Genomic DNA, 22,571 nt, shown 5'->3' on the forward strand with positions numbered 1-22,571 from the left:
GTTTGATTCTTGTTTTTATTTTATTTGTATGTAATTTCTCAATAAATCAAATCATTAATGCAATTCTTCAAATGTACAAGTGTTGTGCTGTTCCTCTTCACTCATGTATTTCTATTTGTCTTCACATGTACATTACAAGATATGTGCTGATTTGTCCCATTTTTGTGATCTGTGTCTTATACATATATATGTGTGTGTGTGTGTGTAAGTAAGTAAAAACTTGAAGAAGGTCCCTTTAAAAGCCTTTAAAATAATAAAAAAATCAAAGAATCGTGGCACAGCTCTTGAAAGAACTATGAATTCCAAAACCACGACTCGATATTAGTTAACGCCTTGTACTCTGTGTTCCTACGCATATGATCACAAGCCAGGCATACGTACTCCGGCCAGAAGTGTGGCTGCTTCATTTTATAATGTCCATGCCACGCAAAGTACTTAAGGTACATTTTCTCATTCTTGTCCATGAGTTTCAGGTGCTCAGCCATCTCTAAGGGTGACTTAAAGTCATCTACATGGATGAAGGCATCTCCCTGGACAATAGACTCGTAGTTCTTCCGGGGCGGGCCAAGAACCACTGGTACTGTGCCCATGGTGAGTGAGTTGTAAAATTTTTCAGTAATGTAGTCCTTGTGGATGGAGTTTTCAAATGCAAGGTAGAACTTACAGCTGGCCATGACGGGGAGTTGGGCATTTTTCGGGAGTCCCTTCCCAAAGGCTCTTCCGAATGTGAAAATGTCAATATGCTTTTTAAGCTCATTGAAGTATTTCACACGTGCAAGGTTTTCATTCCAGTTACTTACAATCCAACAAACCAGCTTGTCCTTCTTGGGAAGGACAAAGTTCTCTTCACCTTTATTTGGTACAATGTACCCGTATGGGGTGTTGATGTCAGAGTCCTGCAGGTAATTAATGGTCATGTTGAAGAGATTATTGAGCCCAGGAATCCTGCGGGAGTAAGATGGAGCCTCCCAGTTCATCCATATCCACTTCTGGTGAGGTGGGCGTGGGTTTGTTGGCAGGTTGGACAGGTCACTTCTAATGTCTACATGATGGAAGACAACTGCATCTGCCGTACTGTAGACAGTTCTGTCTGCTGTGAGCAAACAACCCTCAATATTGACTTTATAGCAGACGTTCAGGTCAGTGGTCAGTCCAAAGGGCCAGAGCCAAATCAGCATGACTGTGATGTGTTTCAAATGGGCAGTAGAGGGAGTATTTCCTACAATTTTGGAAACCGCTGTTTTGCTCTCTCCATTTGTCTCTTTTGGAACCGAACACCAGCCAGTGTGTTGTAGAAAATACACACCAGCCAGAGTGACAAAGCATCCCACAAAGAACGAAATAGGCAGATGGACTCGCTTCATTTTCAGCCTCAATGACATTTCCAGTCTGGATTCACCTAAAAAAAAAAAAAAAAAAACACAAAAACACACAAAGAGCAATCAGGAAAAGCATATTTACATTTATTAAACATAAACTAGTGTGTTGCCCGTGGGGATCCACGGACTCTACATTGGGTAGTGGTTATAAAATAGGTAGCCGACATTTTTCAAGGGTGGTAAGAAACTGTGCAAAGTTTGTGTGAGTCCTGAATGTTTATAGAATGTTTTTAGAAGAACTCAGTCCTTTTATTTCCTATTAATTACTTAATTTTTACGTCTGCCAAGGACGTAATAAAATTATCGGTGTTTATGTATTTATTTATTTGTCTGTCTGTCTTTTAGCAGTATTACATCAAAATTACTGCACGGATTTTAACAAAATTTTCACCACAGATAAATATTAGGCCACAGTTTTCTTCAGACAAGTCAGGGCATGGGAACATGAACATTTCCAAGTCACTGACTTTCCAATAGGTCCCTCCCCCAAAGAGCTTTGGGAATACCTGGAAACCTCTATTCTGCAGTCTTCTTCAGAAGTTCTTGGGTTCTCTACCAAGAAGAACAGAGACTTTTTTTGACAAGAATGACCAGGAGATACAGGAACTGCTGGCAAAGATCCACACACCAGGCCCACCTAGCTCAACCATCTTGTCCTGCAAGGAAAGCTGCCTTCCCGCTGTCATGCAGCAATATCCAGCACAAGCTTCATGAGATCCAGAACAACTGGTGGAGCAACCTTGCAGAGAGAACTCAGCTTTGCGCAGACACTGGTGACTATAGAGGGTTTTACAAACCTCTAAAGGAGGTGTATGGCCCTTCTTATCAGGTCTAGTGTCCTTCCCGCAGCACAGATGGTCAAACACTTCTCATGGACAAGGCATTCATCCCGAGCAGCTGGTTGGAACATTTTCAGACGCTTTTCGGCACTGTCCACTTGGTCCAAGACACAGCAGTTCTTCACATCTCCCAGAAACCAGTGAAGACTGAACTAGACGTAGCACCAACTCTTGTAGAGATCACAAAGGCCATAGAACACCTGAGGATGAGCAAGGCAGCAGGAGTTGATGGAATCACTCCAGATATCTGGAAGCATAGGGGCCCAGCGTTACATGCCAAACTCCTTGAGCTCTTCGCCTGTTGCTGGGAGGAGGGCAAGCTACCTCAGGAACTCCGTGACACAGTGATCATCACACTGTACCAAACAAGGGAGTGAAGTCTGACTGTTCCAGTTACCACAGGATTACACTGCTATCCATCGCAGGCAAAATTGTAGCCAGGGTGTTGCTGAACAGACTGATACCGACCATTGCAAAGGAACACCTCCTGGAGAGTCACTGCAGCTTCAGAGCCAACAAGAACACTACTGACATGGTATTCATTCTCTGTCAACTCCAGGAGACGTGTCAGGAGCAGAATAAGGGTATCTATGTCACGTTTGTCGACTTGACCAAAGCACTTGACACTGTGAGCAGGAAAGGTCTGTGGCAGATCTTGGAGCGACTCGGCTGTCTCCCTAAGTTCCTCAGCATGGTCATCCAGCTGCACGAAGACCAGCGGGGCCAAGTCAGGCACAGCAATGTGTGTGCATGCGCTCAGTGGACAACGACATGATGATTTGATTGAGTTAACTGATGCTGCTAATTCTTGTAACACACACACACACACAAAATCCACTCCGCTGTAAGCCGTCTGGATGCATGAAGACCTGTTCATATGAAATGCTGATGTGATTTTTGGCTGGACTGAGGAATTACACAAAGTCTTTTTTAATGGAAGTCTGAAGTCAGTGCACAGCATCACTGGACTACACGTTACAATTTGGACTTTAGCAGCAGTGGAACACCAAAATGTAAGTCCCTTTTCTGTTGTTTATAATTTAATAAAATGTCAAATGACAAGGATCTATTTTAGCCATTATATAAAACAAATAATGTTTTTACATTCTTTCAATGGAACAAATATTTAATTTGGCTTTGCCTCGTTGAATGGTATGTTCCAGCTTTCACCTCATGAAATATTCGTACCATTGAACTCATAAACATTCATTATTTGTAATAATATAATATATAATCAGGAGGAATTCCTATATGAAAAAGACCTACAGGAATTTGAATCATGTTGGATTTCTACAGAAAGTTTTGTGAGATTTTGAAACCTCAATAAGGCGAATACCACTTCATCGTGAAGCTGTATAACTGGAGATACAGCAGTATTACACAAAACATGCACAATTTCTCAAATCACAGCCACATAAGCTGATAACTTCTTCTGGTTTGTCTGGGTGTCTTGGTGGCTTTCCTCACTCTTCTCCTTCTTGCACAGTCACTCAGGTTTTGAGAACTGTCTACTCCACACAGATTTACCATAGAGTACCATACTGTTTGTATTTCTTCATAACTGATGGAAATAAAGTCCAAGACATATTCGGTAACTTGGAAATGTTCATGTATCCATCCCCTGACTTGTCTGAAGAAAACTGGCAATTAAACTGATTATTTACAGGTATTATACCAAAGGGGCTGATTACTTATGCAACCAATCATCTTGGCTTTTATATTTTTAATTCATTTATATGGATGATTCTTTAACTACGGGCACTATTGGCCTTGTAAATGTAATTTCCACCACACCATTGCCTTACAATATAAAGCGCCTTGGGGCAACTGTTTGTTGTGATTTGGCGCTATATACATGTGCTCTGATGTCACTGTTTATCTCCATAGAAACTACCCAAACAGTCTTTCATACAAACTGTTTAGGGACATTACAGTGTTGTGGTGGAAATTACGGCAATAGTGTGGGACAACTACATTTTGTTTAAAAAAAATCACAACAGTTGTATGACATTGAATACCCCATGTTATGTGTCGACGCGAGTTGAGGAGCAGACCTGCGTCAGACAGAACCCAGTGCTAAAAATAACCAGAACGCGGTTCCAACAACAGAAACAATTTATTTTTCACCTGTGCATGATAATGTGTACAAAACTAAAACAACGTCCTTCTGGTGGAGTGACTGTTGGCGCGCTCTTAAGCGCCCAAAAGGATAGAAGCCCGGCGTTCCTGGACCCGCTACCACCAGACAAACACCCCCCAGGTGGACACGACAAACTGACTCTCTGTGAAGCAAAGAAGAGGTGAGGTAAGTCAGCAGTTACAACAATATCTTTCAAAAGACACACGCTATCAGCAACACATTCAGGTCTGTATTTTTTAACTTTATGCAAATGAGCAGCTTCTCACAACAAGTGGAGGATCACTTATCCTGCACGCCACAGCAGTGAGAAGCAAACTGCACAATTCTCATCACAATTCCAGTATACTGCGTAACAAAACACCAAGTTACTATCAACAATTAGTCGAACACTTAATCACCTTTAATGTGTGCTGACAGCAAGTGTCCTCACCCTTCCTTGCTTCACGGGCTCGATGTGTCAAACCCAGGCACGGTCCTCAGCGTCTCACAAACGGACATCACAAGGTCGAGTTCCCGGCAGTTCTGCTTGAATCACACATGACTTAAATGCAGAACGCCATCCAATTATCTGCTTCAGCTGAAAGTCTTTAAGGTTGCATGTGAGCACCAGTCACAGGTGCTACACATGATGTTGATGAGGGTGAGGATTCTTCAGCCAGCACCTTCTCCACAGACAAATCAGTTTCCATGCCACCTGAAGAGCAAAGAAAAGAAAACCAAAATATCCAGCCACACCCCCCAACACACAACACCCCAATTATGTTTTGATTATTTTACTGATATTTTATTCAGAGATATTTTAAAACATTATAAAAAATGTTTCTTTACCATTCATTTTTATCATTGAAGATCAAAAGTCTGGGTGTAGGACAAGCACAAAACGGCAATATTTGCATATAATGATGCTGAAAAAAGGTGAAAAAGTCATCATAGACTACTAGAACAAATTTCTTAACACACTTTCATTGTAAAGATAACTATAAAAGTGTGAAATTTCCCTTTTTCTGTTTTTCATACAATATGATCAAAGGACATAATAAGTGCCCATAGTCTAAGAATCACCCATATGAAGTTGTAGAGACTTACTTTCAGTTTGAGTCTAAGGAAGATCATTTTAGAATTTTTTTATAGAAAAGTCTGATTTAATTTTGTATTTGAAATGCCATAAACAAATTAAAAAGCGTGAAATACCAAGGGGCTGAATGCTTTTGCAAATCATTGTAATGTGTCAGACACCTGTCAGGCTTATGACAACACTACTTCCAAGCAGTATGAAATTTTTAACTTTATGTGACATTAAAGTGAAACTTTCAGAAATCAATGTTCATACCTTCCCCAGCTGGGATAAACTCCAGCTCCCCTATGAGCGTTAACTGGAGTGAGCGAGTGTAAAAATTGAATGCTTAAGACTTGTATGGATTTCCTAATGAAACATGGCGTACGCCAAAACCCAGAAACTGGCGCCAACACAAAAATATCCAGATGTATCAAAGTGTGTGTATGCATGAATCCAAGCACGTTACATTTGTACATTCCACTGAGCAAGCACACAGGCACACACACAAAACTCGTCCCTGTCCATGCCCCTATTTCAATATGTAAATGTATTTAAATAGGCCCTGGGACCTTTATTTGGTACCCTGTCAACCGGAATAAACATGAGGCGGAAGCAGCGCACACACACTGAATGCCCTGACAATGTATGGCATGACAACAATACACACACGTTTATTGACAAATGGTGAGCACAGGGGCTTGTTAAGAAGTTCTAGTTTTGCCATCAAGAAACAAAAAATAATAATAAAATAATAACAGAAAACATAATCATGCATGCTTTATGCATGAGGCCCCTGCATCTTTTTATCTCCTCCGCCAAGTTTCCAGTTACACGAAGTTTTAAGCTTGGAAAAAAAATTCTATGTCAAAGTCCTGTTAGAAGTGGCTTTTCATAAACTAAATTAGATGTGATCAAATGTTAGGAGTATGTATTTAGAACATTCACTTGAATCTGAGTTGTTTTTGTTGTTTTTGTTTTTGTGTGGTGTTGTCAAGGGTTTCTTTTCCAACTTTTTCAGTTTGTGAATTCTTTTTCAGATCATTTGCACAGAACATTGGTTATCTCTGCTGTGCACAACTTGTCACTGCTTTTTGGCACTTGGTTTCCGACTGATAACTGGAAGATGGACAGACATACAGTTGTGCTCAAAAGTTTACATACCCTGGCAGAATTTTTGCTTTTTTTGGCCATTTTTAAGAGAATATGAATGATAAGACAAAAACTTTTTTCACTCATGGTTAGTGGTTGGGTGAAGCCATTTATTGTCAAACAACTGTGTTTCCTCTTTTTAAATCAAAATGACAAGAGAACTACCCAAATGACCCTGAGCAAAAGTTTACATACCTCTGTTCTTAATACTGTGTATTGCCCCTTTAACATTAACAACAGCTTGGAGTCTTTTGTGGTAGTTTTGGACGAGGCTCTCTGATGGTAAAGCTGCCACTGACTATGTCTTGGACTTTATTTACATTAATTACAAAGAAATACAAACAGTATGGCACTTTATGGTAAATCTGCAAGGAGTAGACAGTTCTCAAAAACTGACTGACTGTGCAAGAAGTAGAAGAGTGAGGAAAGCCACCAAGACACCCAGACAACCCGGGAGAAGTTATGGGCTTACAGTAGTGCTCAGAATAATAGTAGTGCTATGTGACTAAAAAGATTAGTCCAGGGTTTGAGTATATTTCTTATTGTTACATGGGAAACAAGGTACCAATAGATTCAGTAGATTCTCACAAATCCAACAAGACCAAGCATTCATGATATGCACACTCTTAAGTCTATAAAATTGGGCTATTAGTAAAAAAAAAAGTAGAAAAGGGGGTGTTCACAATAATAGTAGCATCTGCTGTTGACGCTACAAACTCAAAACTATTACAACCCCTGGCAAAAATTATGGAATCACCAGCCTCGGAGGATGTTCATTCAGTTGTTTAATTTTGTAGAAAAAAAGCAGATCACAGACATGACACAAAACTAAAGTCATTTCAAATGGCAACTTTCTGGCTTTAATAAACACTATAAGAAATCAGGAAAAAAAAATTGTGGCAGTCAGTTACGTTTTTAGACCAAGCAGAGGGAAAAAAAAATATGGAATCACTTAATTCTGAGGAAAAATTGATGGAATCTTGAAAAACAAAAGAACGCTCCAAAACATCACTAGTATTTTGTTGCACCACCTCTGGCTTTTATAACAGCTTGCAGTCTCTGAGGCATGGACTTAATGAGTGACAAACAGTACTCTTCATCAATCTGGCTCCAACTTTCTCTGATTGCTGTTGCCAGATCAGCTTTGCAGGTTGGAGCCTTGTCATGGACCATTTTCTTCAACTTCCACCAAAGATTTTCAGTTGGATTAAGATCTGGACTATTTGCAGGCCATGACATTGACCCTATGTGTCTTTTTGCAAGGAATGTTTTCAAGGTTTCTGCTCTATGGCAAGATGCATTATCATCTTGAAAAATGATTTCATCATCCCCAAACATCCTTTCAATTGATGGGATAAGAAAAGTGTCCAGAATGTCAACGTAAACTTGTGCATTTATTGATGATGTAATGACAGCCATCTCCCCAGTGCCTTTACCTGACATGCAGCCCCATATCATCAATGACTGTGGAAATTTACATATTCTCTTCAGGCAGTCATCTTTATAAATCTCATTGGAACGGCACCAAACAAAAGTTCCAGCATCATCACCTTGCCCAATGCAGATTCGAGATTCATCACTGAATATGACTTTCATCCAGTCATCCACAGTCCACGATTGCTTTTCCTTAGCCCATTGTAACCTTGTTTTTTTCTGTTTAGGTGTTAATGACGGCTTTCATTTAGCTTTTCTGTATGTAAATCCCATTTCCTATAGGTGGTTTCTTACAGTTCAGTCACAGATGTTGACTCCAGTTTCCTCCCATTCGTTCCTCATTTGTTTTGTTGTGCATTTTCGATTTTTGAGACATATTGCTTTAAGTTTTCTGTCTTGATGCTTTGATGTCTTCCTTGGTCTACCAGTATGTTTGCCTTTAACAACCTTCCCATGTTGTTTGTATTTGTTTAGACACAGCTGACTGTGAACAACCAACATCTTTTGCAACATTGCGTGATGATTTACCCAGTTTTAAGAGTTGCTACTATTATTTTGAACACCCCCTTTTCTACTTTTTTTTTACTAATAGCCCAATTTTATAGCCTTAAGAGTGTGCATATCATGAATACTTGGTCTTGTTGGATTTGTGAGAATCTACTGGTACCTTGTTTCCCATGTAACAATAAGAAATATACTCAACACCTGGATTAATCTTTTTAGTCGCATATCACTATTATTCTGAACACTACTGTATGTGGCTGTGATTGGAGAAATTGTGCACAGTGCAAGCTTTGCATTTTGCATCACTACTCTTAGCTTCATAGTGGAGTAGAGCAGAGAAGGATTTTCTTTCACCAAAACATTAAATCTAGGCTTGCATCTCAGATATACCTTCTGGCAATTTGTAGCTAAACTTTCAGGTCTTCTTTTTAAGAAAATCCTCCTCTATACCACTTCATCATGAAGATGGATAACTGGTGCACTGTACATAATTTTTCCAATTACAGCCACGTAAGCCTATAACGTCTTCTGGGTTGTCTGGGTGTCTTGGTGGCTTTCCTCACTCTTCTACTTCTTGCACAGTCAGTTTTTGAGAACTGTCTACTCCTTGCAGATTTACCATAAAGTCTGAAACATATTCATTGGCAGCTTTACCACCAGAGAACCTTGTCCACAACTACCACAAAAGACTCCAAGCTGTCATTGATGTTAAAGGGGGTGTCCCGTCGAGATGAGGTGAACGTCGAGATTAGGTGCGTCGCGCTACTGCGCATGCGTGTGCATGCGCACATCGCTCTACCCCAGATTTGAAGACGTCACCCGTCGAGATGAGGTGCGTCGCGCAACTGCACATGTGGAGCTGATGCAACTCGCTCGATGTGCAACTGCGCATGCGCATTTTGTTTTTTGTTTTTTTTCCTCTACCCACCACCGAGAAGTGCGCTTCATCTGCGGAGGTGGAGAACAGCCAGTGGAGCAAACCACGTTTTTAAAAAATATATATAGAAACACACTGCTTCACTTTAAATGCACAAGTCCGTTTTAGATGATCAGCACAGACCCTTTCTCTTAAAAGGCTTTATTTTACTCAGCATGTGACTTTGTAAACTTGTAGTATCGCCTGCTACATTGATTAGCACTTACATTAGTTATGGACATGCTCTATGGTCTTCTTCTGGGATTTTTATACATTTACTTGCCCATCAAAATAAGCGAACTTCATCAACTAATTTTTTCAGTGCACGCATGTGCAGTTACGCGAGGCACCTCATCTTGACGGCGCACCTCATCTCGACAGAACAGGGGCAATACACAGTATTAAGAACAGGAGTATGTAAACTTTTGATCAGGTTCATTTGGGTAGTTCTCTTATCATTTTGATTTAAAAAGACGAGACACAGTTGTTTGACAATAAATGGCTTCACCCAACCACTAACCATGAGTGAAAAAAAGTTTTTGTGTTGTCATTCATATTCTCTTAAAAATGGCCAAAAAAGCAAAAATTCTGCCAGGGTATGTAAACCTTTGAGCACAACTGTAAAATTGGAACCTCCATCCAATTTTTGTGGTGTAGGTACAGTGGTATGTAAAAGTCTGGGCACCCCTGATGATTTCCATGATTTTCCTTTATAAATCATTGATTGTTTGGATCAGCATTTTCAGTTAAATGTATTATATAGCAGACAAACACCCTGATATTTGAGACATGAAATGAAGCTTCCAGTATTTCCAGAAAGTGTGCAATAATTATTTAAACAAAATTGGGGAGGTGCATAAATTTGAGCACCCTTGTCATTTGATTGATTTGAATACATTTAGCACGAATTATTGGAACATAAAATTGGTTTGGTAAGCTCACTGACCCTTGACCGCCTTACACAGGTGAATCCAATCATGAGAAAGGGTATTTAAGGTGGCCATTTGCAAATGTTTCTCCTCTTTGCATCTCTTCTAATGAGTGCCAATATGGGAGCCTCTAAACAACTCTCAAATGTCCTGAAAACAAAGATTGTTCAACATCATGGTTTAGGGGAAGGATACAAAAAGCTGTCTCAGAGATTTCAGTTGTCAGTTTCCACTGTGAGGAACATAGTGAGGAAATGGAAGACCACAGGCACAATACTAGTTAAGGCCCTTAGTGGCAGGCCAAGAAAAATCTCATAAGCTGAAGCGAAGGATGGTGAGAACAGTCAAAGTCAACCGACAGACTTGCTCCAAAGACCTACAACATGATCTTGCTGCAGATAGTGTCTCTGTGCATCGTTCAACTATACAGCAAACTTTGCACAAGGAGATGCTTTATGGGAGAGTAATGCAGAGGAAGCCTTTTCTGCATACACGTCACAAACAGAGTTGCTTGAGGTATGCTAAAGCATATTTGGACAAGCCAGTGTCATTTTGGAATAAGGTGCTGTGGACTGATGAAGCTAAAACTGAGTTATTTGCACAAAACAAAGGGTTGATATGCATGGCTGAAAAGAACACAGCATTCCAAGAAAAACGTTTGCTATCTACATTAAAATTTGGAGGTGGTTCCATCATGCTGTGGGGCTGTGTGGCCAGTGCAGGTACTGGGAATCTTGTTAAAGTTGATGGTCACATGGATTCCAGTCAATATCAGCAGATTCTTGTGAACAATGTTCAAGAATCAGTGACAAAGCTGAAGTTGCACCGGGGCTGGATCTTTCAACAAGACAATGACCCTTAACACTGTTAAAAATCTACTAAGGCAGGGGTGGGCAACTTGTTCCAGAAAGGGCCAAGAGGGTGCAGGTTTTCTTTGCAGCCACTGACTCCACCAGGTGATTTCACTGATTAACTGATTCCATCTGCTGAAAGTGATATTAATCAGTGAAATCACCTGGTGGAGTCAGTGGCTGCAACAAAAACCTGCACCCTCTTGGCCCTTTCTGGAACAAGTTGCCCACCCCTGTACAAAGGTATTCATGCAGCGGAACAAGTATCCAAAATACCTTCAACCAGAATCCAGACTCTCATTGGAAGCTATAGGAAGAACTTAGAGGCTATTACTTCTGCAAACGGAGGATCTACTAAATAATGATGTATTTTTTCTGTTGGGGTGCCCAAATTTATGCACCTGCCTAATTTTGTTAAAAGAATTATTGCACACTTTCTGTAAATCCTATAAACTTCATTTCACTTCTCAAATATCACTGTGTTTGTCTGCTATATGATATATTAACTGAAATTGCTGATCCGAACAATTAATGATTATAAAGGATAACCATGGAAATCATCAGGAGTGCCCAAACTTTTACATACAACTGTAAATCCATAACAGAAAAATGAGAGTGACTGTGGCACTTTTGAGATATAATGCAAAATGTACACCAAATGGGCTTTTCAACATTAAATGCAAATGTCCACAAAACCCACAATCCAGATCAGATTCAGACCAAACTTTGTGAGATGATAGTGAATGACAGTGACAGTGATTGGGGCATTTACATTATATCTTAATCAAACATGCCCCAATCACTCTCATATTTGAAAGTGAGGCGCAGACTGGCACTATCGCCTGACAAAGATTGATCCAGATCGTGGATTTTGTGGACATTTGGATTTAATATTGAAAAGCCCGTTTGGTGTTACATTATATCTCAATCAGTTGTGCCTCAATCACTCTAATTTGTGGCAACGAGGTGCAAACGGGCACTTTCAGTGAATAGACTAAAGCCTGGTTCACACGACAGGATTTTAAAATTATCTTTAGGTTTCCAAAACCTGAGAGACCACACACGTGAAGATAAAAAAAAAAAAAATCATGAATCTAAGGTTTGGTCGTACAGTGTGTGGTGTCCAGCCACACGGTAATAACAACAACACACACACGAACAGATTTCACACACGAACATTTACAGTTCAGACAGGAAATCTCGCACAAATCTCTCGAGATTAAACGTGACTTCAGAGTAAATAAACGGAGGTACTTTGTGGACTATTTAAAACAGAGGGAATAAACGATACAAAAAGAAAAAGACAAGGCGTCCTTTAAAGAAGTGGAGACAGCGCGACCACCGGACCTTATGGTAAGTCAGAACAGCTGTTTTGATTTTATTTTCCACTCCGTATGTCCGTCACCTCGCTTTCTGATTGGCTGCACGTCACATTCAGCAGGCTGTGAGCTCGTTTGTGGTCGGAGGACACAACACACGCTGCGATATCGGGCAAAAAAAAAAACATGTTGAATATCCCCGATTTGCGATCGGAGCACTCCTGACGCCCTTCTGAGCAGATCAGAGCGCTCTGAACACACCACACACACGACAGGAATATCTGATAAGATTATCTTTGACGTCATCACGATTGTCGGGGCGTCCTTAAGATTGTCGGAAGGGGAAGATCGGGTCCGATATCGGCCTAATTATCCTGCCGTGTGAACCCGGCTTAAGTTTGATCCGCATCTGAGCCGTATTGCGGATTTAGCGGATTTTAACATTGAAAAACCCTTTTGATCTATCTTTTGTGTTATATTTTAGCATTATGAAAAGTCACTTCTTACCGGATTTTGACCTTAAAAAATTTTTTTCTGAGGTAAAAATTTGTGGAATTGTAAACGAGTGTTGGCAGAGGTTTGTGTTCTACGACTGCAGTGCTCTAGTTTGCACTGGTGTCCCAAATGCCATAGTTAAAAACCTGCACAGTCGAGGCCCTTTGTTTCCTGTAATACGAGTATAAACTTTTACTGTGGCCTTCTCATTTGTTTGCCTGGAGAAAACCAAATGAACAATTCATTTCCACGATCATGAGTGCCATTTTAAAAAAGTGAACTTGAACAGACTTTTGTACATCATTCAGTAATTTTAGACCACATTTACATCTTTTATATACATTTTGACTGACTCTTTCAGCTTCTCTCTTTCTGCTCAGGGTTGCCACAGCAGAATTAAAATGCATCAGCATGTTGATTTTGCAGAAGTTTAACACCAGGTGTCGCCTTGGATCAAAAACCCACTCTTTGGTAAGCAAATACATTAGCTTCCCTTCTTCAACCTTTATTTACCAGTTATGTGACACACCAACAACACGGCTAAACCAAATCCATCTTGTTTTTAGGTTTTAACATTTTGTCCATACACACCCAACTTTTGATTATCGCATTGAAAGTTAAGCAGGTATGACTTTCAAAGTCTATGATACATACCTTCTTCCCCTTCCTGCTTTTTCACTGACGTGCACAGGTGCATGTAATCCTCTCTTTTTCTCTCTCAGCCACAGGATGAACCTGTCTATACAGCAGTGTCAGGCAGAATTTCTTTCAACAAGGAACTGGAAAATCATGTCACGTGTTATGAAGGACAAGTGAAATTAAATATGAGCTGCCTTTATGCATTCAACACAATGAAATCTTTCTCAGGTGCCTAAGGTGAGCAGCTGAAGAGATCATTTGCAAACAATGATTTGTGTCACTTACGAGTGGTGGACAAGAGGTTGGTATGTGGAAAGCTCCAAGTTTAAACATTCACCACCAGTGATGCCGGTAACGCTTTACTCTAATCTGACCACTTTTTTTAGTAACGAGTAATCTAACGCGTTAATCTTTCCAAATCAGTAATCAGATTAAAGTTACTTCTCCAAGTCACTGTGCGTTACTTTTATTTTTGCATTGTAGGTCGATAGCAGCATTAAACTTGGTCTGTGGGCAGGCGGTCGGGGTTCATCTGAACTACACACTTTAAGCGAGCTGTGAGCTTTTCATCCGCGTTTTTCTACAACAGCTACAACTCGTCCTCACCTCTTAAAGCAAAGTGAAAACAGCACACCAGCACTGAGCTTTACAAAGACATTTTTATGCTTTTTTTTTTCTCCGAGCCGCTCCGTATCTGCTGCTAAAAACAGCTGATCCTCCGCGACGCGTCAACAACTAACACTATTTTCCACTCAAATGCACCTAAACCCCCCTTTCTGAGGACCACATGATGTGAAAACGCAATAAAACTTTCTTACTTGTAAATCTGGTCATGTTTTCTGCATAAATAAATGTTATCCATTCTTTGTGCTCAAACGCCAAAGCAGGGGCGAATCCAGATGGAATGGGGGCAGGGGCAGTCCTGCGGGGGGGGGGGGGGGGGGCACGACCGTGCGGGAAAAAAAAAACAAAACAAAAAAAATGGTAAAAAAAAAACCCTGTCCAAAAAAAAAAAAAAACAACGGGGTGGGGTGGGGGGGTTGTCCTGACTGGGGGTTCGTGGTTACAACGCATTCCTCACTCATTCCCGCAGCTTCATAGTGCTTTAAACGGTGTGGATGCTGAGCGTCCACAGAGTTCAATAGCGACACAAAGACTGCAGCGAAACGAGACGAGTCATTGGATAAATGCTGGGCTTTGTCCCGCCCATCGGACGCTCAGCGTGTCTGGGGGTCTATGGGGCAGTGGGCTGGCCTTGGCTGGCCCGGACGCTCAGCTTCTGCATGATGATTGGATGATCTGTCTGAGGCTGAATCCCTTTTTGATTGACAGCGAAATGAGCGAATCAGTGATCTTTTGGTGTAAACATCCGTGGGAGCATTTTCATTTTGTTCTGAGTTGAACCGGAGACTTTCCTAATCCTCTTAGCGGCATTTTCTTTGTTAAAAACGACTAGCGACAAATTGAGCTTCTATTTCTGGTGGGGTTTTTTTTTTGTAGCTTCTTGTGTTTGGAGACTGACTTCTATCGCAGTTTCTGTCCCTACCGAGCAGCGGGTGCTGCTGAGCTCCTCCACCGTCACAAAGCACTCACAGGCGGACAAACTTCACACTAGCCTCGCGCCAGTCCCAGCTAGCTAGCTAGCTAAGTAGCAAGCTGCACATAATGGCAGACAATGTGAATGCTGTGGACCGGATTTTGGCGAAGCCATTTGATAGTCTTCCTTACGAAGAAGCCATGGCTGCTGTCATGGCTTCAGCTCTCAATGGTTTGCAGGCCAAAGTTAAAGCAATAGCCCCCAGTGCAATGTTTGTGTATTGCTATGCACACAGACTGAATCTGGTTCTGTCTCAGGGGGCTAAATGCTTATCTGAGTGCAGAATATTTTTTGCATCACTCTCTGGGTTTGCCACATTTTTCTCAAAATCCACAAAGAGGATGTCTTTTCTTGAGTCTGCAGGCTGCTCAAGGTTGCCCAGAAATGCTCCTACTCGATGGAATTTCACATCACGGATAGTGAGCACTGTGGCAAACAATTATGATGCCTCCTGCAAACTTTTGAGATGATCATTGCAGATAAGTCCATGGATGATGACACATTAGACTGTGCCAATTTTCTTTGTGTTTGTTATTGCAGTAGTCATTAAAACCGGAAGTTAGTGTTTTCATGGGTGGTGGGGCGGAGGTGGTGGCCATGTTAGTGTGCGCTGGGGGGGGGGGGGGGGGCACACACAGGGGGTTTCGCCCGGGGAGTAAATCACTCTAGGACCGCCACTGAATGGGGCGTGGGGCAAGGATATGCCCCCCCCCCCCCACACACCCACAACACCCCTAGATTAAAGGTCCAGTTTTGAAGCCTTTTTTTTCTACAACTACTAATACTACTTAAAATACTAATAATTTCGACAAGTAAAATGTTTAGAGAGAATTTAAATGTTAGAAAAATGTTAGAATGAATTTAATAGTTACATTTATAAACAATGTAAGTTAGAAATTGCAAGTTTTACTGTTACAGTGCTGTCAACTGTTAAATATGAGGTCAAGAAAGAGGTCTTTATTTTCGTTTTTGTAAAACAAGTATTTATTTTCAAAGCCAAGAATGGGTGACTATAAAGTGAGTTTTGGCAAAACAAGTATCATTGTCATGTTGAGATGGCAGAGGGTTGGTATCGGCAGCTGGGGAATGTAACTAAAAAAGTAACTAGTAATCTAACTTAGTTACTTTTACAATTGAGTAATCAGTAAAGTAACTAAGTTACTTTTTCAAGGAGTAATCAGTAATTGGATTACTTTTTCAAAGTAACTGTGGCAACACTGTTCACCACTGACAGTTTCTCCATTGCTTGGGGACATCCCGCATCATCTGCGTATTCGAACATGTTGTGATCCTTCGGTGTGATCTAGTAATTAAGTCCCTGCATCTAATTGTACTTGTTTGTCATGTCAGTGTGTGTCTGAGCCTGTGAGTACAACGGGTGGGGCTGATTATTATGTTTGTGACCGGAGAACTTATTTTTGTAGCAGGGATGGCCGTGGGATTCGAACACCGGATTGCTCACACTCAAGACCAAGACTGTACCAGGTCAGCCAAAGGGCTAGCAGGAACATCTTTTCAATCAAGACTTCACCTTTCTACATTATTATTGTTTATTATTTAGCAGCAAGTCCAAACTTTATTCGTCAACCTCTGGCAAAGCCATTTAAAGATGTCAATAGTAACTCACCTGTCTGCTGATTAAAGACCCGGACTTATGCCTGTTGTTTGGGCAAGAAAAGAGAATTATTTGCCATTTCACAGTGTGCAGTTATTATGAGTTCCTCATTAACATGTCATTTTCCGTGGGATAGCACCCAATCCTCTGGTGTCCAACGGACTATTACTATCCCCCGGTTCGTGAACTGAAGCTACGTCGCTGTAACAGAAATTTTTTTTTAGATTTAGGTTTTAGGTTGTGACTTGCAGTCTCAACATGTGGCTATACACAAGCCACGCCATTATCTATACTGAAATGCCGGAATAAAGGATAGAACAAACTATTCTTCATTGCTTTCCATTTCAGTCATTCTCTCACTGGTGAATTGTTCAATCACAGCCTTTTAAGTGGCGATTTGTGTAGTTTATAGCTGCACAGGAAGGCATTTTTGGACAAATTTACAAAGCATAAAATTGCGTGTACCTGCTTACAGATGAGGAGAAAAGACTGTTTAGGAGCGCTACATGCAAGTGGTAAGATGGCGGACAATTTGCTTCAGAAATATTGGCCAATGAGCTATCCAGTGTTATACGTGGTCTGTCCATAAATTAACGGCCCTTTTTATTTTTTTCAAAAACTATATGGATTTCATTCATATGTTTTTACGTCAGACATGCTTGAACCCTCGTGCGCATGCGTGAGTTTTTCCACGCCTGTCGGTGACGTCATTCGCCTGTGAGCACGCCTTGTGGAAGGAGTGGTCCCGCCCCCTCGTCGGATTTTCATTGTCTGGAAATGGCAGAATGAAAAGGACTTTTTTTTCCATCAGAATTTTTTCAGAAGCTGTTAGAGACTGGCACCTGGAAACCATTCGAAAAAATTTATCTGGCTTTCAGTGAAAATTTTACGGGCTTCACAGAGAATAAGGACTTTAACTTCAGGTTTAGGAAACCCCTTTAAGGACGGTCGGTGCGCCGCGCTGCGACGTCGCGGCACAAACCACTGGATCATTTCTAAGCTGATGGCTCTGTGGATACGAGACCGTCGTGTGCTCTTTCTCTGGTTATCACAAGACCTGGACATCAGCCATTTTCCGGCAGATTTCACTTTTAACAAGAGATTTTGTCATGGAAAGCCGCACGGAGACTTCGCGCGTCACGACCGATTCGCTGATGAAACGAGACAAAGGAACACCTCCGTTTCGGAGTGTTAGAGGACAAGTTGGGACATGTCCAGCTCTCCACAAGTTCTTTTATACTCACTCGACTGGTAAGCACTTAAAGCCGAGATAGACATGTGGCTGATGTCCAGCATGGCTGATGTCCAGCTCTTGTGATAACCAGAGAAAGAGCACACGATGGTCTCGTATCCACAGAGCCATCAGCTTAGAAATGATCCAGTGGTTTGTGCCGCGACGTCGCAGCTCGCAGCGCGGCGCACCGACCGTCCTTAAAGGGGTCCTTAAACCTGTAGTTAAAGTCCTTATTCTCTGTGAAGCCCGTAAAATTTTCACTGAAAGCCAGATAAATTTTTCGAATGGTATCCAGGTGCCAGTCTCTAACAGCTTCTGAAAAAATTCTGATGGAAAAAAAGTCCTTTTCATTCCGCCATTTCCAGACAATGAAAATCCGACGAGGGGGCGGGACCACTCCTTCCACAAGGCGTGCTCACGGGCGAATGACGTCACCGACAGGTGTGGAAAAACTCACGCATGCGCACGAGGGTTCAAGCATGTCTGACGTAAAAACATATGAATGAAATCCATATAGTTTTTGAAAAAAATAAAAAGGTACGATACTTTATGGACAGACCTCGTATACAGATCAGTGGTGTATATACTCACATCCAGGCCACTGTAGGGGACACTATATTATAATTTGCCTTATTTTGATGAGATTTACAGTCAACCGTTCTTCTGGTGGCACTCTAAGTGGCACAGCCAACATTAAAAATATACACGCGTGTATACCAGGCTGGATAAACTGAGTAACAAATAATATATACATACCTTGCAACACAGCTGTATCCCACCAATTTTACTTCTTATGCCGGCGTCTAAGACTGAGCGGTCCCCCCGATGACACAGTTCATGGATTAACACCTCGTTTCTGTTTCAAACTGCACACCAGTCATCATCTATCTCAGCGACAGTTATCTGAAGCTTTTGTACAACAAAAATTTCCACATGAATTCAGCGTTATTTCAAAGTGTTGCGGAATTTTGCCTTGTTTCTGCTTAAAACACCCTCGTTTCTGCTTAAAACTGACTTTAGAATGATTTAAGAGGTTTTACCTTTATATTCTGATGCTTAATAATCCCATTAATCCATTTGATTGCTTTGGGTGAAGAGACTCTATCTCAGACATGCTGCTGTGGTCCGAAATGATGCAAATGCAAAAGGCGTACCGATTTTTAGGAGGGGACCGTTCGGTCTGCGACACCGGACACACAGCAGCCACAGAGAATATTGTCCTGCACATTACTCGCCAAGTGATGGCGATTTTATAAAAATCTCACCCACACACCCCCTTCCTTCTCCAGCTCACACATACTGTATATTTCAGTTCATGATCCAAAAACACACCGTTCATGACACAGTTGAAATTTGGTCATTCCTGTGCAAGCACATATTAGCTTTTTGACATTTGGCACAAAATTCAACAAAGACAAGAAAACTATTTTGCATTGATAAAATGTGGAACATTGCCAGCTGCATGCCAATTTGGAAAAAAAACAAAATTGGTATTTTAAAAATATCAGAACCATCATACGAACTGAAAATCAGAAAAACATAATCAATTACATCAAATGGGGCTATGCAAAACATGTTCAGTAACATAAAGTATTTTTCAACTCAAAATAAAAAAAAAAAAAGATCAGAAGTGAGGAAAGACAAATCAAAGCTTGACAAAAGCAGCTAAATCAATGAACTGATCATTCAGAATCCCTAGTTGGAAAACAAATGAACCAGAGGATGAAAGCCTTTAAAATAATCAAAAATCAAAGAATCGTGGCACAGCTCTTGAAAGCACTATGAATTCCAAAACCACGACTCGATATTAGTTAACGCCTTGTACTCTGTGTTCCTATGCATATGATCGCAAGCCAGGCATACGTACTCTGGCCAGAAGTGTGGCTGCTTCATTTTATAATGTCCATGCCACGCAAAGTACTTGAGGTACATTTTCTCATTCTTGTCCATGAGTTTCAGGTGCTCAGCCATCTCTAAGGGTGACTTAAAGTCATCTACATGGATGAAGGCATCTTCCTGGACAATAGACTCGTAGTTCTTCCGGGGCGGGCCAAGTTGGGCATTTTTCGGGAGTCCCTTCCCAAAGGCTCTTCCGAATGTGGTAATGTCAATATGCTTTTTAAGCTCATTGAAGTATTTCACATGTGCAAGGTTTTCATTCCAGTTACTCACAATCCAACAAACCAGCTTGTCCTTCTTGGGAAGGACAAAGTTCTCTTCACCTTTATTTGGTACAATGTACCCGTATGGGGTGTTGATGTCAGAGTCCTGCAGGTAATTAATGGTCATGTTGAAGAGGTTATTGAGCCCAGGAATCCTGATGGAGCCTCCCAGTTCATCCATATCCACTTCTGGTGGGGTGGGCGTGGGTTTGTTGGCAGGTTGGACAGGTCACTTCTAATGTCTACATGATGGAAGACAACTGCATCTGCTGTACTGTAGACAGTTCTGTCTGCTGTGAGCAAACAACCCTCAATATTGACTTTATAGCAGACGTTCAGGTCAGTGGTCAGTCCAAAGGGCCAGAGCCAAATCAGCATGACTGTGATGTGTTTCAAATGGGCAGTAGAGGGAGTATTTCCTACATTTTTGGAAACCGCTGTTTTGCTGCCTCCATTTGTCTCTCTAGGAACCGAACACCAGCCAGTGTGTTGTAGAAAATACACACCAGCCAGAGTCACAAAGCATCCCACAAAGAACGAAACAGGCAGATGGGCTCGCTTCATTTTCAACATCAATGACATTTCCAGTCTGGATTCACCTAAAAAACACACAAAGAGCAATCAGGAAAAGCATATTTACATTTATTAAACATAAACTAGCATGTTGCCCGTGGGGATCCATGGGCTCTAGATTGGGTAGTGTTTATAAAATTTTTCAAGGGTGGTAATAAATTGTACAAAGTTTAGATAATGGAATGGTGTGAGTGCAGAATATTTACAAAACCTTAGACCTCAACAATTTTTAGAAGAAGAACTCAACCCTTTTATTTCCTGTCTTCCAAGGACGAAATAAAATTATCATTGTTTATGTATTTACAACCCCAACTCCAATGAAGTTGGGACGTTGTGTGAAATGTAAATAAAAACTGAATACAATGATTTGCAAATCTTCTTCAACCTAGATTCAATTGAATACACCACAAAGACAAGATATTTAATGTTCAGACTGATAAACTTGATTGTTTTTGTGCAAATATTTGCTCATTTTGAAATGGATGCCTGCAACATGTTTCAAAAAAGTTGGGACAGTGGTATGTTTACCACTGTGTTACATCACCTTTCCTTCTAACAACACTCAATAAGCGTTTCAGAACTGAGGACACTAATTGTTGCAGCTTTGTAGGTGGAATTCGTTCCCATTCTTGCTTGATGTACGACTTCAGTTGTTCAACAGTATGGGGTCTCCGTTGTCGTATTTTGTGCTTCATAATGCGCCACACATTTTCAATGGGCGACAGGTCTGGACTGCAGGCAGGCCAGTCTAGTACTAGCACTCTTTTACTACGAAGCCACGCTGTTGTAACACATGCAGAATGTTGCTTGGCATTGTCTTGCTGAAATAAGCAGGGATGTCCCTGAAAAAGACGTTGCTTGGATGGCAGCATGTGTTGCTCCAAAACCTAGATGTACCTTTCAGCATTGATGGTGCCATCACAGATGGGTAAGTTGTCCATGCCATGGGCACTAACATACCCCCATACCATCACAGATGCTGGCTTTTGAACTTTGCGCTGGTAACAATCTAGGTGGTCTTTTTCCTCTTTTGTCCGGAGGACACGACGTCCATGATTTCCAAAAACAATTTGAAATGTGGATTAATCAGACCACAGCACACTTTTCCACTTTGCGTCTGTCCATTTCAAATGAGCTTGAGTCCAAAGAAGGCGGTGGCATTTCTGGATGTTGTTGATGTATGGCTTTCGCTTTGCATGGTAGCGTTTTAACTTGCACTTGTAAATGTAGCGACAAACTGTTTTAATATGGTTTTCTGAAGTATTCCTGAGCCCATGCGGTAAGATCCTTCACACAATGATGTCAGTTTTTAATGCAGTGCTGCCTGAGGGATCAAACGTCACAGGCATTCAATGTTGGTTTTCAGCCTTGCCGCTTACGTGTAGAAAGTTCTCCAGATTCTTAGAATATTCTGATTATATTATGGACTATAGATGATGGAATCCCTAAATTCCTTGCAATTGAACATTGAGAAACATTGTTTATAAACTGTTGGACTATTTTTTCACGCAGTTGTTCACAAGTGGTGATCCTTGCCCCATCTTTGCTTATGAATGGCTGAGCCTTTTGGGGATGCTCCATTTATAACCAAACATGACACTCACCTGTTTCCAAACAGGTGTTCTTTGAGCATTCATCAACTTTCCCAGTCTTTTGTTGCCCCGTCCCAACTATTTTGAAACGTGTAGCAGGCATCCATTTCAAAATGATTATATATTTGCACAAAAACAATAGAGTTT

The 22,571-nt window shown here is 41.1% G+C and overlaps 1 protein-coding gene, 1 long non-coding RNA gene and 1 pseudogene across 2 annotated transcripts in view; 1 reads left to right on the plus strand and 2 right to left on the minus strand.

Moving 5' to 3' along the window:
• LOC117500780 (alpha-(1,3)-fucosyltransferase 9-like) lies at window positions 1–13,805 on the minus strand. Its single transcript, XM_034159558.1, has 2 exons — window positions 13,667–13,805; window positions 1–1,399 (listed from the first exon to the last, which is right to left on the minus strand). The coding sequence occupies exons 1-2, from the start codon at window positions 13,707–13,709 to the stop codon at window positions 294–296; spliced, it is 1,149 nt and encodes a 382-aa protein (XP_034015449.1). The 5' UTR covers window positions 13,710–13,805; the 3' UTR covers window positions 1–293.
• The window catches only part of LOC117500783, a 20,039-nt gene continuing 10,728 nt past the window's right edge, over window positions 13,261–22,571 (plus strand). The window contains exon 1 of the long non-coding RNA XR_004557849.1: window positions 13,261–13,271. This is a non-coding gene — a long non-coding RNA (uncharacterized LOC117500783). The remainder of the gene's footprint in view (window positions 13,272–22,571) is intronic.
• Window positions 19,326–20,854, minus strand: LOC117500781 (annotated as a pseudogene).

Source organism: Thalassophryne amazonica, chromosome 19 (assembly GCF_902500255.1).
Source record: "Thalassophryne amazonica chromosome 19, fThaAma1.1, whole genome shotgun sequence".
NCBI lineage: Eukaryota > Metazoa > Chordata > Actinopteri > Batrachoidiformes > Batrachoididae > Thalassophryne > Thalassophryne amazonica.